The sequence below is a fragment of the Micromys minutus genome, assembly GCF_963924665.1.
Source record: "Micromys minutus genome assembly, chromosome: 4".
NCBI lineage: Eukaryota > Metazoa > Chordata > Mammalia > Rodentia > Muridae > Micromys > Micromys minutus.
The window spans coordinates 82,489,774-82,506,491 of record NC_137973.1 but is presented as its reverse complement, the minus strand read 5'-3'; the positions used below and the strand labels follow the sequence as shown (position 1 = coordinate 82,506,491).

At 39.9% G+C, this 16,718-nt stretch overlaps 1 protein-coding gene across 1 annotated transcript in view; it reads left to right on the top strand.

Moving 5' to 3' along the window:
- Window positions 1-7,505: 7,505 nt before the first annotated feature.
- IFI44 (interferon induced protein 44) overlaps window positions 7,506-16,718 on the top strand; it is a gene marked incomplete at its 5' end in the record, with an annotated part of 20,587 nt that continues 11,374 nt past the window's right edge. The window contains 4 exons of the mRNA XM_080915808.1: window positions 7,506-7,947; window positions 9,285-9,321; window positions 11,072-11,267; window positions 11,413-11,559. Coding sequence (XP_080771934.1) covers window positions 7,506-7,947; window positions 9,285-9,321; window positions 11,072-11,267; window positions 11,413-11,559 — 822 coding nt within the window. The remainder of the gene's footprint in view (window positions 7,948-9,284; window positions 9,322-11,071; window positions 11,268-11,412; window positions 11,560-16,718) is intronic.

Sequence of the window (16,718 nt, the reverse complement as noted above, 5' to 3'; positions counted from 1 at the left end):
ATTCTTTTTTTGTCTGAGATTTGTTTTTTCTTCCTTCTTTGCTTCCTTCCTTTCTTTCTTCCTTCCTTCCTTTCTTTTTATTAGATACTCTCTGTATTTACATTTGAAATGTTATCCCTTTCTCCACCCCACTCCCATCCCCCACCCCCTCCAATTGTCTCTGCAAAGGTGCACTTGCTCCTAATCACCCTCTCACTTCAGTGCCTTGGCATTCCCTCACATTGAGAAAATGTGCCCTCACTGGATTAAACTTCTTCCTTTCCAATTTGTGTCCCTTTGAACTCCTTTAGTTGTCTAATTGCTCTGGATAGGACTTCACTAAAACCATCTTGTTCTGGGCTTTTTTTTTTTTTTTTTTGGTTGGGAGACTTTTAATGACTGCTTCTATTTCTTTAGGGATTATGGGACTATTTAGTTGTTTTATTTGATCTTGGTACCTGCTTCACTTTGGTACCTGCTATCTATCTAGAAAATTGTCCATTCCGTCCAGATTTTCCAGTTGTCTTAAATCTAGACTTTTAGAAAGCAGGATCTGATGATTTTTTTATTTCCTTCATTTCTGTTGTTATGTCTCCCTTTTTATTCCTGATTTTGTTAATTTGAATACTGTCTCTGTATCCTCTAAATTGTCTGGCTAAGGGTTTATTTAACTTTTTATTTTCTCAAAGAACCAGCTCCTGGTATTATTAATTCGTTGTATAGTTCTTTTTGTTTCTACTTGGTTGATTTCAATCCTGAATTGATTATTTCCTGCAGTCTACTCCTCTTGGGAAATATGGGAATCAAGTGTGGAGCAGAGCCTGAAGAGGCTATCCGGAGACTGCCCCACTTGGTGATACATTCCATATACAGACACCAAACCCAGACACTATTTCAGATGCTAAAAAGTACTTGTTTACAGGAGCCTGATAAAGCTGTCTCTGGAGAGACTCTGCCAGAGCCTGACAAATACAGATGTAGATGTTTGTAGCCAACCACTGGACTGAGCATGGGGACCCCAATGGAGGAGTTAGGGAAAGACTGAAGGAGCTAAAGGGGTTTGCAACCCTATAGGAAGAACAGCAATATCAACCAACAAGACCACCCCCCTCAGAGCTGTCAGGGACTAAATCACCAAACAAAGAGTACATCGAGGGACCCATGGCTCCAGTTACATATGTAGTAGAGGTTGGCCTTATCTGTCATCAGTGAGAGGAGAAGCCCTTAGTTTTGTGAAGCCTCAATGTCCCAATGTAGGGGAATGCCAGGGTGGTAAGAATTAAGTGGGTGTATGGGTAGGGGAGCACCCCATAGAAGCAAGGGGGATGGCATAGGGATTTTCAGAGGGGAACCCTGGGAAGAGGATAACATTTGAATGTAAATAAAGTATCAAATTTAAAAAAGAAGAACTTCAGGCATGGCTCTTTTATGCATCCAAGCATGTGCAGATGATATATATTTCGGTGTGTGTCAACTCAGAGCTCTAAATCTGGACCTGCGTGGCAGCCAAGGTGGTCGGTGCACTGGCTCTCCCTTTTGCATACCAACAGGGCAAGGTCCCCAGCATTGCTGCAGTTAAACGTCCAGCACTGCCATCAGCAGGGGGTTTCTGAAGCATGTGACTCTGTACAAACTCATCTAGTATCTCCCATGTGATACTGATAGTGTGTGTGCCAGAGTGTATAAGCCCATGTGTTCTTTCAAACAAACAGAGAAGTCTAACAGATTATCACTTGTTGGTTGATTCAGTAGTAGAAGGTGTGCCTAAGGTTCATTGTAAGGAAAAAGCTTGTTTTGGCTGCTAAACTGACTCCACTTGCTTCAGATATGAGCAGAAAACCCTCAGTTGGTTAGGATAATCCCTGTCTGATCTGACACCACTACTTGAGAGCTATGATGATCAAAGATCTCACAGTGATCTTGCAAAGACCTGTCTGTTGTCTATAGATTATATAACAGAAAGACATACTCCTACCTTGAGAGTTAGATGAGGTTAACAGTTTGACCAGTTGAAATTTATCTCTATATATAGAGATGTAAAATAGTACTGATGTACAGAGCTAGTGCTTCACACTAAGAAAACCAGCAGATGCAAACTGGGGGACTTCAAACCCAGGTGGGATTTATCAATAATCTAAAGACATATGGAACATTTATGTCTTCTCTAGGTTCAAGCAAAAGAATGTATATATCAATTTTGTCCTTCATTTTTCTTTCTTTGTTGCTCAGGCTAGCTTTAATCACCATCCTTCTCCTCAAGCTCCCCAAAGTTGTAGTAATTACTTAAAAAGATGGCACCTGGTTCCACATTGTCTGTTTCGTGGTCCAAGAGCTGCAGAGCCTTGGACCCCTGGATGCCTCTGACCCAGGTGGTCTGCTCTCTCCTGGCTGCTTCTGACCCAGGTAGTCTGCGAGAGCCCCAGTGTGGCTCCCCACCATGCCCTTTTTACTGACTTTCCCTTGCTGGGTTATTACCACTCCTGGCACACATGTCCCAATTGCACGGTTTGCTTGGTACAACTGCTCATTTTCTCTTAAATGAATTAAGTCGCCATATGATCAAAATCACCACACACCATCCCTTATCAAATATTAATATCCAGCGATATTTATGCTCAGAGAAGAATATTGATATCTAACTCCATGTACTCCAGCTCCTTCTCCCTCTGGCTCCTTCCTCTACTCTCAAAAATTTCCCCTGCCCATCCCTTTTTCTCGTCCAATGACAGGCTTTGTGCTAGCCCTCTTAATTTCAACCACATCCCAGGGTTAGGATTTCAGATGTGTGCTACCACTCACAACAGGGAATACAAGTTTCTTCAAGGTACTAGTTCATTACAATATTTTTTTTTTCATTTGAAAATGCATTATCCTGAGAACAGGCTACCTAAGTTACTAGAATGACTGAAAAAACAATTGTTTCAGGATGCCTCAGTCCTTCTTAGAAGGGAGAAGAAAATGATCATGGGAGGAAATGAAGGGACAAATAGAGGAATAGGAATTGGAGAAAAGATTATCCAGAGACTGCCTCACCTGGGGATCCACCCCATATGCAGCCACTAAACCCAAGCACTATTGCTGATGCCAAGTAGTGCTAACTGGCAGGAACATGATATGAAAGCCTCCTCAGAGACTCTGCCAGAGCCACACTGATACAGAGGAGGATCCTTGTACCTAAACATCAGACCGAACATGAGGATCCCAATGAAGGAGCTGAAGAGGTTTTCAATCCCATGGGAAGAACAAAATTATCAACTAACTAAACCCACCACAGCTCTTAGGGACTAAAACATCAACCAATGAGTTCACACAGAGAGACCCAAGGCCCCTTACAGCAGCAGATAGAATTTTCTGGCATCAATGGGAGAAGAGGCCTTTGGTCCAGCGAAAGCTCATTTTCCCAGTGTAGGGGAATGTCAGTGTACTGGGGTGGAGAGAGTAGTTGGGAGATGGAGTTCTTTTATGGAAGCAATGGAAGGAGGGGTGGGATTAAGGGGAGTGGATAACACTAAAATGTAAATGCAGAGAATATCCAATGAAAACTATCCTATGTTTATAAACAAAAAAGGAAGGCTTAACCCTTTATTGACCTCCGTGGTCTCATTCCTTGGATGATGCTCCAGTATGGGGCTGAGCACACACATTTGGTCCCCACACCCCTTGGCACTCCAGGCCACCTCTAAGAAATCAGGTGTGGTTCACTCCACTGCCAATGTTGTTTCTGTCCCAGGTGATATGACTACCCTGGTGTGTCCTTTTCCCCCACCACTCTCAGCACAAATGACTCCAAAGCCTGGAAGCTTTGAATGTAGGTTAGTATATTAAATTCTTAATACACAAACCCTCTACACAATAAGATTACTTCCAATGGACAAAGATACAAACTACCCTTCTATAAGAGATAAAAAGATCTATAGAATCCCCTAAAAATATTTCTATCTACCTATCACCAATTAAGTCCACCTGGATCTAGATCCTCTTTTTCTAGCTCCATCTTGGTCCTTTCCCCCTGAATCACATTTTTGTCTCCTGCTTCTACCTCCCTCCTCAATCTTTCCCCATCTGTCTCTTTCCTGTCCAATCATGTATCACCTTAACATAAATCTACAAACATTTATTTCTTGTTCTCTCTTAGCCAGGAGTTAGAAATGTCCTTTGGTATATGGGTAGCTTACTCCTAGCCAGAGGTCAGAAATAACCAACATGGTTAAGGGTATTCAGTGGTTTATGTTCTTGTTTCTGGTTTTATTTCATCTTCCTTTACATAGGAACTTAGTAATCATGGCTTCATTAACAATATGCATTGAGTGTGACCAAGACTCCAGTCTAGACTTGGGAATGGGGAGACATATAACAACTCATGAGTGGGACAACTAGACCACACTTCAACTGAGAACAAGCCTAATTAAGCTCTGGAAGGGACTCCTCTATCACAGGAGCTGGACTCTCTTCTTATCTCTTAAGTTCTCACCGATAAGACCACCATTCACCACTTTCTAAGACTCAACTTCCTGTGGTGTGTGACACCCAATTTTTTTAAGATCAAGAGACAAAGGCTAAGATCAGAAGCCAATGGCTAAGGGTGTTATTGATGGCCATTTTTCTTGAGATTATAATTTAATGTATCATTTCTTTCTTTTCCTCACTGCAAATCTTCCCATATACCCCTTTGCTCTTTTTCAAACGTAATGCCTCCTTTTAATTGATGTTTTATACACACACACACACACACACACACACACACACACTTAGATATAACCTACTCAGTATACATAATGTTATTTATATGATTGTTCAGGATTCCAGTCCCCTGGAAAATTGTTCATATGAAGCAAGAAAACCACCAACAAATGCAAAGATCTTCCGTTTTCCCCTCATAGTATACTATGCATTTAGTGAAAAGAGAAATCTTATTTATTTCAGTTTGACTGACATTTCCTGAAATCTAAGATTTCTTCATATTTTGTTGAACAAACAGATGCCTGCCATACACAGGTTAATTTCTGTTGGTAAACATGAGTTTTTGAAGAAGTCCTCAAAAATGGAGACAATTAGTCAATTTCCTCATTGCTGTGACTGAATACCTGATAAGTATCATGTAAGAGAGGAAAGGTTTTTGACTTACACTTTTAGAGGGTAGAGTTTATCTTGGTGGAGAAAGTATAGTAGAGCTCTTATCTGAAGACTATGGCTGGGACTCCTTATATTTTGGCAGATCAGGAAGCAAAAACTTAGGTAGTTATCTATCAGGGTTGATATGAACCATAAATGGCCACCTCTGCCCATCCAAGATCCAGAAACTTACCTTCTTTAGCTAGGTTCCTTCTTATAAGCTTTAAAACTTGCTCTCTAGAAGAGTTCTATCACCTGGGGGCCATGACTGACTGCTAGGGTCAGCTACAACACCTTCCTTGTTGCTAGCATCTCTTGAAAGGTGCTGAGAAGACAGAGGGTTGAGTTACTTGGCACAAGGCTGTCTGTGCTGTGTATGAAAACATATCTGAACTGCTCCCTCTGAGAAGTTGTTGTAGGAAGCCACCTTTAGATTGCTTGTTAGTGATAGGTCTCATACTTTGTACTTCTGTCCTACCTTATGAAGATAGCATGTCTTCAGTTTGGTCCCTCTGTTGCAGCAGAGTTTCAACATCTAACACTTTCCAGCTTTTCCCCTGTAGAGAGACAAGACTATCAAACCACAATGCTCTCTTCTCTCAGCTATGCAGGCCATGCTGCTCAAAATCACAGCTCCCCAGAAGGAGCTTCCTTCTCGTTGTGCTAAGTGGTGGAGGCTCTGAAGTAAATAACAGTATTCTGCACAGGCAACCACTTTTTTCTTCCTTACCTAGCTCCTGGGACAACTCATTCTTCTGGCTTCTCACTAGTCCCAGGCCTTTGGGGTAGAGACTTTGAATATTTATAACTTCTGAAAGTGGGAGGGAGGCACAAGGTTCCTTCTGTAGAATTGCGCTCCCTCATAGAAATTTGCCCTTCAGTTTATGTGTCTTTATGTGCACACTGACACCTCTCAGGCTACCCTCATTTTGTAGTCTCCAACCTCATACAGCAACCACCTATATCTTTACTTACAGATTCAAGAATGCATGGCCTTCCCCAAAAAGTCTTCCAATATTCTCATGTCGAATAATCTATAGTCTTCACTACGGATTCACCTCATGCTCAAGTAGAAGCAACTCTTTTCTCTAATCCTACTCCCACCCCGTCTAGCCGTCATCCATTCAACTAGATCTTTCTTTCTATGTTTTTTATGCTTAAGGACCACTCTGAATCTGCTCACTTTTCACTGCGTTTGCCTCTAGCATCCTCCAACTGCTCCATTCATCTCATTCCATGACCTGTGTAAAAAGTAAAACATTACAGTTTATTATCAGGATGGGGTTCATTTGGAGCTCCCCAGACGATCATAAGTCAGCAGGAGGCTCTGGAATCTTCTTCCCTTCCCTAACTAGTCTCTGGGAACTGCTTGCCCAGGGAGAATTTTAGTTTATCTTAGGGGTGAAATACATAGTTGAGCCACCAGATCAGGGCAGGTTGAGGGACCTTGAGCATCAGGGGAATGGGGGATTTGGGGTAAGGACTATGTTAGGTGAGTAGGAAAGCTTCTTCTTGAAGACTTCAGCCAATGAGACATTCTAGGGGGTGGGAAAATGCAGTGGGGAGACTAAAAAGCACTGTTCTGCACCAAATTTGATTTTTCTCTGTGTTGACACCTGACATTACAAGGTCATAATATAAACTTCTTTGCTTTTGCTACTGTGAGTCTCCAGCACTCTTATTTTCAAGTGAAGACCGTGGATTTTCACAGCTGCCGGCTGGCAGCGTACTCCCCGTTCCCCTCTGTACTCTTCTTGTTGACTATATGGTCTATAGTGTCCTGCGTGGACCACCTTCATTTCCCTTCACATTTAGTGGAATGGAGGCGACATTCTTCTTGTAGGCAGATGTTATAGAAAGGTGCTCGAGCTTGCTGTAGCAGCCTATGGAGGGATGCACAAAGAGAAGTGGATGACTTTAAGAGTTAATTTTGCTGTGCACATCCATCAATAGAGACTTGTTGAATTTCCTCACACACTGTTGGTCTTTGCTATTCAAAAGCCTACTGAAGTTGGCCTGCCGCCAGCATGACTAAACAATTTCAATTTCGTTTCCCAAGCAGGAAGTTTCAATTTCGTTTCCCAAGCAGGAAGCTGCAAGCAGTGGGAAGGTTTCTCTATTCTTCTGCAGGCTTGGTCACCGAGATAGAAGCTGTGCTCTGTGCAAGCCTTGCTGAGGACTCTTCACACAGGTACTGTAGCTTTTCACTTGCTTGAAAACATGAGTATTTAAAAATTTGAAAGCTATTATTTAAACGAGCATCTTGGTAATGATTTTCTTGTTACAGGTTTACTTCCTGTTCACTAATTTCCTGAGCTCTATAAGGCAATAAGAGTACAGAACAGCTTTGTGTACACCTGTCTAGGCTTCAGTGTTTAAAAAGGACCGTGGTGGCTTTCCCACTAGACAGAAGTATGGCCATGAAAACTTGTTTGACTTGGCAGCAAGAAAAGCTCCTTCAGAATTATTTTGGAGGAAAACGGTTTTGTCTTCTTTACAAGGCCAGTGTGCAGAAGTTTTCCCTGCAGGATCTGCTCTGGAAATGTGACAATCAAGGTCCTATCATGATAGTGGTGTATAGCAAAAACAGTGTTGTTGGTGTGTACCTACAAGAGGGATTCCAGGGAGAAGATGTTTCTATCTCTCTTTTTGCACTCCAAGGGACTGGAATTTCACGATGTGCAATAAGAACAAATGTGCCAGCTTCATTGTTCAATTATAGAAAAAAATCTGTTTTTTTTATACTGTTGGATGAGAAAACTGTGACCGTAGATTTAGCAATCCGTCAAGTGCTCCAATTGCCTTGTCAACGTGATGTCACATCTTTTCACGAGTGTGAAGCTTTTCGGTGTGAAGGTAAGTTTCCCAGGTAAACCTACTGAAGCTCTCTCCTACCTGTTAGGTGACATACGACAATATTAATCGACCTATCCCTGAGGGAAGGACATGCTTGAACCCAGACTCTCAATTCTGGAGAGATGACCCACAGACATGACACGGCCAGAAATTGCTAAAATTCTTTCATGAAATGGGACTACTCAACTATGTCAAACTCTCTGGTACTTCACTATGATCCCTCTCTCCTTTTGCCTACAGTCATTAGTTGGTTTGTGTGAGTTTGGATGTTTTAGATGCCTCATAATTCTGTTATTACATAGAATTGGCTTTTCTTAATTAGGTCAGGAGGTCATTAGTTCATTTCAGTTTAAAGGAAATCAATTAAAAGAATAACTGCACCATTAATTTGTCCTTGTCTAAGGTTTTACAGTTTATAATCAAGGTTTTATTATTTACTCCTGTTTTGGTTGTTGTTGCTTTTGGTTTCTTTTGAGACACAATTTTTCTGTGTATTCGTGGCTACCTGAAACTTGCTTTGTAGACAGGACGGCCTTGAACTCACAGAGATCCTCCTTCCTCTACCTCTGAAGTGCTGGCATTAAAGGCGTGCTCCAACACTGACCTCCTGTTTGTGTTTTGAAGAGATCCTACATTCTGTCGCTGTTTTCAAACATCCCTTACTTCCTATCATGATAAAGCCCTGTTTTATCACAAAGCTGCTGTGAGGTGTTCAGGCAGTTGATTTAACATAACTGGAGTTATATCTTTCCTCTCAGAGAATGATTTATATAAACTCAGAAGTTTGTTTTTGATTATTTATGTAGTTTTTATTTTAAGCTTAATTATATTTTGGTCATTGAATAAATCTTTATAGTGTATGGTTTTGGTAATTTAATGGTATTTGCTTGGTTGTTTTACATATTGCCCCATAGTGAGCACTATATGGAGATTCGATTGCCTTGATAAACTGAAGGTTTCTTGGAGTGAGTAGACATTTCTCATCTCCTTTGGTCTTCTCTTTTGAGTCAGGAATGCATCAATTGAGTAGAAATTCCTATTGATAGCTGGCTTGGACAAAAATTGTGCATATTTTTAAAAATATTTTTATGCATTTTTGCACACTGCATCTCTCAGACCTAATACTACATTTGAGAAAAATATTAATTGATGTTAGTTTTACCTTGGTTTGTCTATACTCCTATGTTTTGCTTCTCTAATTCAGAAGACAATCCCTATTCCAATCCCAATTCTTGTTAGCATGAAGCTAAAAGACCACGGGTAGCTGAGAGAACTCACATTTATTTGACTAACCAATTTAAGAATTTATAATCTATATTATTTGTTATTATCCTTAGAGTTATTGGATAAAAGAAAAACAAGAGGCATTGCTGTGTAAGTAAATGTTTTTAAAATTATTATTAATTGTTCACTTTTCATCCCGATCACTGCCTCCCCTCCCACAGCTCTTCCTCCCACCTTCCCTCCCCCTTTTCTCTGGGAGGGTGGAGGTCCTCCTTGGCATCCCCTACTCTAGCACATTAAGTCTTTGTAGAGCTAGGAGCATCCTCTCCCACGGAGGCCAGACTGGCAGCTCAGCCAGAAGAATGCATTCTGCAGATAAACAATAGCTGTAGGTCTAGCCTCCACTCCAGTTATTTGGTGCCCACACGATGACTGAGCTGCGGCTCTGCTGTGTATGGATGGCAAGGCATAGGTCCAGCCCACGCATGCTCCCTGGTTGGTGGTTTAGTCTCTGAGAGCCCTGAATGTTTCAGATTAGTTGACCCTGTTGTCTTCCTGTGGAGTCCCATCCTCTCTGGGTCCCTCAAACCTTCCTTTAACTCTTTCATAAAAGTTCATAAACTTCATCTACTATTTGGCTGTGGGGCCTCTGCATCCTCTTCAGTCAGCTGCTGGATTTAGCCTCTCAGAGGACAACCATAAAAATCATAATAAAGTATCATTAATAGTGTCGGGGATTGGTGCTTGCCCATTGGATGAGTCTCTGGTTGGGCGGGTTATTGCTTGGTTGTCCCCTCGGTCTCTGCTCCACCCCCCAGTTCCTACATTTCTTATAGATAGGATAAATTTTGAGTTGAAAGTTTTGTGGATGGGTTGTTGTCCCTTTCAGTTTTTAACATTGTATTACTCGCTTACCTTTTATTATGACAAAATATGTCACTATAATTGCTGGCACAAATTATTACAGTTAATATACAAACTATAAATGAACAGCCCAAACCCATGACTATAATTGCTAAGCAAATTGATCCTTGTAATGTTAGAAGAGCAGTCAGTGGGAGGAAACTATTTTTTAATGTTTTACTTGAGGAAAAATAATGTTGCCTGCATGTTTGTGTCTTTTAGAATTTTTATAGCAAGGTTTTTACTGTAAGAGTTGCTAAGAATTATCACCAGGCTGAGAACAACTATTAATGAGAACATCTTAGAAATGGCCTACATCTTTAAACATCAAATATATATTATATATTGACTTTTAAAGTTTATCATTATTAATCTTCACATCTGGCATGGCTGATATCCATCCCTGAATTTACAAGGTGTGGTAACATCAGTGAACAGTTTTATGACTAATTAGCATTGTTTGTATCTCTTTCACAATACGACTCAAAGGGGCATGTATCAGCCATGTTTCAGTTGTTATATCAAAATCCCACAACCAAAAGCAACTTATGGAAGAAAGGCTTTATTTTGGTCTAGGGATAGAGACTATCATGGTAGGGAAGATATGGCAACAGTCATAAAAAGTATGGCATCAGGCCCAAGGAAAATGGCTGGTCACACTTTCATTTACATACAGGAAACAGGGAGAGAAAAGACCGGAAGTAGACACGCAAAGCTGGACTTCACTGATGTTCCCTTCCAGCAATGTTTCACCTCCTAATGGTTCTGTAAAATCTTTTTAAACACCAATACTAACTGAAGACTGTGTCTAGTTCCATAAACCTCTGAGGGACCCTCTCATTCAAACCGCCTTATTCAACGGGCTTGTGAGCACAGGGAAAAAGCGAAGCTGTTCATTAGAAACACTGTAAGGAAAAGAAGTGACTTATTAGAAGATGTATGGTAAGATCGTGTGAACCGACCGGTCAGTTCTTAATGTATGTTATGTCTTTAACAGGATACACAGTAATTTACTGCATGCCCTGACAAACTACAGGCCATATGGAGAACTGGTTCACCAAACACGAATTCTGCTGCTGGGTCCTATTGGAGCTGGGAAGTCCAGCTTTGTCAACTCAGTCAAATCTGTCTTCAAGGGCAGCATCACACATCAGGCCTTGGTGGGCTGTGATGATAACGGAATATCTGACAAGGTACACATGTTTTAGCCTGCCGGAGCTTCTTTGGTTCGAGTTAGCTGAACTGGAAAGTCTTTTGCCAATCAGTCTCACACAGACTTTATTTAAATTTATTGCAAATAAGAAGTGCTGCTTTTCATGGCTGTCCTTCACTTTTCAGTATAGGACATACTCCATCGTATCCAAGGATGAGAGCGGCTCCCTGCCATTTGTTCTGTGTGACTCACTGGGGCTGAGTGAGAATGGTGGTTTGCACACAGACGATGTAGGCCACATCCTACAGGGCCACACTCCTGATCGATACCAGGTAAGATCTGACGGATACCTTTTCAATATGAATTTATTTTTTTAAATGGTTGTTTTGCCCACCATCCGCCCCAGACTCTGGCCTATCATTGCCGCTTGAGAGTGTGAACTTCACTTGGTCACCCTACTCTGTGCCTTTACAGTAGAAAATTCACCAAGAATTTTAAATACCCAGGAGGTTACACCTGTCCTGTTACACCTGTGACAACAGCCATCAAGTGTTTACACTGTTTAGACTGTTTTTGTGGGATTTTTTTTGGGTTTGGTGTGTGAAATAGACATCCATCTGTATGAATTATACATGTAACTTCATTTTTGCCAGCAGGAAATCCGAAGGCAGAGACTTGAGAATCTGAGAGTTTTTGTGGGGTTATTAATCTCAGAAGTTTCCCCCTTTTTGAGCACTGCAGCATGGCACACTGTTAGTCAAGGTTACTGTCACTGTAACAAAACACCAAGACCAGAAAGCAGGTTGGAAAAGGTTTATTCAGCTTACGCTTCCACACTGCACTTTGTCACCAAAAGAATTCAGGACAAAACTCAAGCAGGACAGGAACCTGGAGTCAGGAGCTGACACAGAGGCCACGGAGGGGGGCTGCTTACTGGATTGTTTCTCAGGACTTACCCAGCTTACTTTCTTATAGAACCCAGGGCCAACAGCACAGGGATGGCACAACACATAATGGGCTGGAGCCTCCCTCATCAATCACTAATTAAGAAATGCCATACAGGCTGGCCTACAGCCCCATCTTATGGAGGCATTTTCTCAGTGGATGTTGCCTCCTCTCTGATGACATAAACCTAGCAATTACAGGCATTAGGGACTGAATGTATTTTCCTCTGAAGATTTCATATGTTGAAACCTCAGGAATCAGTGTGATGACATCAGTAGGTAGACACTTTGGGGGATAGTCACGTGGATGGAGCCCTTAAAGATAGAATTGGTGCTCTTCTCAGATGATCCCTTATTTGCTCTGTGAGGGGACAGGTTAAAGATGAACCTCTGAACAGCCATTAGTAGCCAAACTTTTCTGGTGACTTGATTTCAGAATCTAGTTGGGAAACTGATTTTTGTTTTTATGTCATTCAAAATGTTAGTAACTTTCTAGCAACCTCACCCAAGTAGGTGTGTGTCTTTCACCTCTATAGCTCTCAGCCTGTGCTGACCACAGGAGGGGAAGACGAAGAGAAAAGCCAGTGTTGTTTTAGTCCCCAGTTTGCTTCAAATTTCTTGTTGTCTCTACAAATATTTAGATAACAAAGTAATCCTTATTTTCGAAGCAAGTGAGCAGCCCATGGTGGCTGTATCTTTCAATTATGTCTTTATGATCCTTTATGCAGGATGGTTAAATTTATTTTTTTTAAATTTTGAATCACATTTTGCATTCTTTAGGCATTTTCCATTGGCATGTTTATTTCTTTATGATATTATCTTAATCACATATTGTTTAATTTTTTATTACTGTAGGAATAAATTATTTCTTGATATACTTTCTTGACAGATTTTATACATACCTTTTTTAATTGAACAACTTTATTTTTAAAAACAAAGATAAATGTAGAGATTTTAAGCATTTTTGCATAAAAGTATATGAATATATTTTTGTCAGTACTTGATTTTTTTTAAAGGATTGATAGTATGCATTAAAATCTTACTAGTTACAATGAGCATAAAATACATGTGAAACAAGATGTAACCTGGAAATAGTCAAAGTTTTGGTGTTTAAAAATTAAGCATAATGGCTTTTCATTTTCTTTTTTCTTTTTTGGCCTTTGTTTTTATTGAACTTCATATAGCTTGTGAGTTGTTTCTGGGGTGTTCAGAGCTTTCTGAGGCTAATATCCAATTATCAGTGACTGCATACTATGTCTGTTCTTTTGTGACTGGGTTACCTCACTCAGGATGATATTCTCTAGATGCATCCATTTTCTTAGAATTTCATGAAGTCATTGTTTCTGATAGCTGAGTAGTACTCAATTGTGTAAATATACCACAATTATTGTATCCATTCATGTACAGAAGGACATCTGGGTTCTTTCCAGCTTCTGGCTGTTATAAATAGAGCTGCTATGAACATTGTGGTGCATGTGTCTTTATAGTATGTTGGAGCGTCTCTGGGATATATGCCCAGAAGTGGAATAACTGCATCTTTATATAGTACTATGTCTAATTTTCTAAGGAACAGCTAGACTGATTTCCAGAGTGGTTGTACCAGTTTAAACCCCACCAACAGTGGAGAAGTGTTCCTCTTTCTCCTCATACTCACCAGCACCTGTTGTCTTCTGAGGTGTTGATTTTAGCCATTCTGGTTGGTGTGAGGTGGAATCTCAGGGCTGTTATGATTTGCATTTCCCTGATGACTAAGGATGTTGAGCACTTCCTTAGATGCTTCTCAGCCACTCGATATTGCTCAATTAAGAACTTTTTGTTTAGCTTTATACCCATTTTTTAATACGATTGTTTGATTCTCTGGTGTCTAACTTCTTGATTTCTTTGTATATCTTGGATATTAGGTCTCTATCAGATGTGCAGTTGGTAAAGATCTTTTCCCAATCTGTTGGCTGCCATTTTCTTTTCTTGACAGTGTCCTTAGCCTTACAGAAACTTTGCAATCTCATTAAGTCCCATTTGTTGATCTTAGAGCACAAGCCATTGGTGTTCTGTTCAGAAAATTTTCTTTTGTGCCTATGTGTTCTAAGGTTTTCCCTACTTTAGCTTCTAATAGTTTCAGGGAACCTGGTTTAATGTGGAGATCTTTGATCCACTTGCACTTGAGTTTTGTACAAGGAGATAAGACAGGGGCTATTTTCATTCTTCTGCATGCTGAGTGCCAGTTGAACCAACATTATTTGTTGAAGTGGCTGTCCTTTTTCTATTGAATGTTTACAGTTCTTTTGTAAAAAATCAAGTGACCTTATGTGAGAGGGTTCATTTCTGGTTTTTCTATTCTATTCCATTGATCCTATTGCCTATCTTTGTACCAATACCATGCGGTTTATAACACAATTGTCTTGTAATATATCTTGAGGTCAGGGATGGTGATTCCCGCACATGTTTTCTTGTTGTTGTGGATGAATTTCCATATTCTAGATTTTTTGCTATTCCCGATGAAATTGCACATTGCTCTTCCCAACTCTATGAAGAATTGGGTTGGAATTTTGATGGGGATTGCATTGAATCTGTAGGTTGCTTTTGGTAAGATGGCCATTTTTACAATGTTGATTCTTCCAATCCATGAGCATGGGAGATCTTTCTATCTTCTGAGATCTTCCTTGATTTCCTTCTTTAGAGCTTCGAAGTTCTTGTCATACGGGTCCTTCACTTGCTTAGTTAGAGTCATACAAAGATATTTCATGGTGTTTGTGGCTATTGTGAAGGGTATTTTTTCCCTAATTTCTTTCTCCACATATTTGTCCTTTGAGTAGAGGAAGGCTACTGCTTTATTTGAGTTAATTTTATATCTAGCCACATTGCTGAAGTTGTTTATCTGCTGTTGAAGTTCTCTGGTAGAACTTTTGGGGTCACTTATTCATACTATCATGTCATCTACAAATAGTGATATTTTTACTTCATTCTTTCTAATTTGTATCCTTTTTTTTTTTTTTTTTTTTTTTGCTGTCTAATTGCTCCAGCCAGGAGTTACAGTACTATGTTGAATAGGTATGGGGAGAGGGGGCAGCCTTGTCTAGTCCCTTATTTTAGCGGGATTGCTTCAAGTTTCTCACCCTTAAGTTTGATGTTAGCTATTGGTATGCTGTACATTGCTTTTATTATGTTTAGGTATGGGCCTTGGATTCCTTTTCTTTTCAAGACTTTTAACATGAAGGGGTGTTGAATTTTGTCAAATATTTTTTCAGCATCTAGTGAGATGACCATATGATTTTTTTCTTAGAGTTTGTTTATATGTTGGATTATGTTGAAGTATTTCTGTATATTAAACCATCTCTGCATCTCAGAGATTAGGCCTACTTGATAATGGTAAATGACCGTTTTGATGTGTTTTTGAATTCACTTTGTAAGGATTTTGTTGAGATTTTTTGCATCAATATGCACAAGGGAGATTGGTCTGAAGTTCTCTTTTTTTTGTAGGGTCTTTGTGTGGTTTAGGAACAAGGGTTATTGTGGCCTCGAAAAATGAGTTAAGTAGTGCTCTTTCTGACTCTATTTTGTGGAATAATTTGAAGAGTATTGGTGTTAGGTTGTCAATAAATGTCTGATAGAAATCTGCACTGAACCCATCTGCACCTGACCGTTTTTTTGGTTGGAAGGCTTTTGATGACTACTTCTATTTCTTTAGGTACCATGGGGATATTTAGATGGTTTACCTGATCTTGGTTTAACTTTAGTATCTGGTGTTTGTCTAGAAATTCATCCATTTTCTCCAGATTTTTCCAACTTTGTGGAGTATAGGCTTTTGTAGTAGGATTTGATGATTTCTTGAATTTCCTCAGTTTCAGTTGTTTTGTCTCCACTTTCATTTTTGATTTTGTTAATTTGGATACTCTTTCTTTGCCCTCTAGTTAGTCTGGCTAAGGGTTTATCAATCTTGTTAATTTTATCAAAGAACCAGCTCTTGGTTTTGTTGATTCTTTGAATGGTTCTTTTGTTTCTATTTGCTCAATTTCTGCTCTGAGTTTGATTATTTCTAGCCATCTCCACCTCTTGGGTGTATCTGCTTCCTTTTGTTCTAGAGCTTTCAACTGTGCTATCAAGTTGCTAGTGTGTGCTCTCTCCAGTTTCTTTTTGGAAGCACTCAGAGCTATGAGTTTTTCTCTTAGTACTGCTTTCATAGTATCCCATAGGTTTGAGTATGTTGTGTTTTCATTTTAATTATATTCTAAAAAATTCTTAATTTCTTTTTTATTTCTTCTTTGACCATGCTATCGCTTAATAGAGCATTGTTCAGTTTCCATGTGTATATGGGCTTTTTGATGTCTTTTTTTGTTATTAAAGACCATTCTTAGTCCATGGTGATCTGATAGGATGCAGGAGAGTATTTCAATCTTCTTATATCTACTGAGGCTTGTTTTGTGACTGACTATATGGTTAGTTTCGGAGAAGGTGCCGTGAGGTGCTGAGAAGAAGGTGTATTCTTTTGTTTTAAGATGAAATGTTCTATAGATGTCTATTAATTCCAATTGGTTCGTAACCTCTGCTAG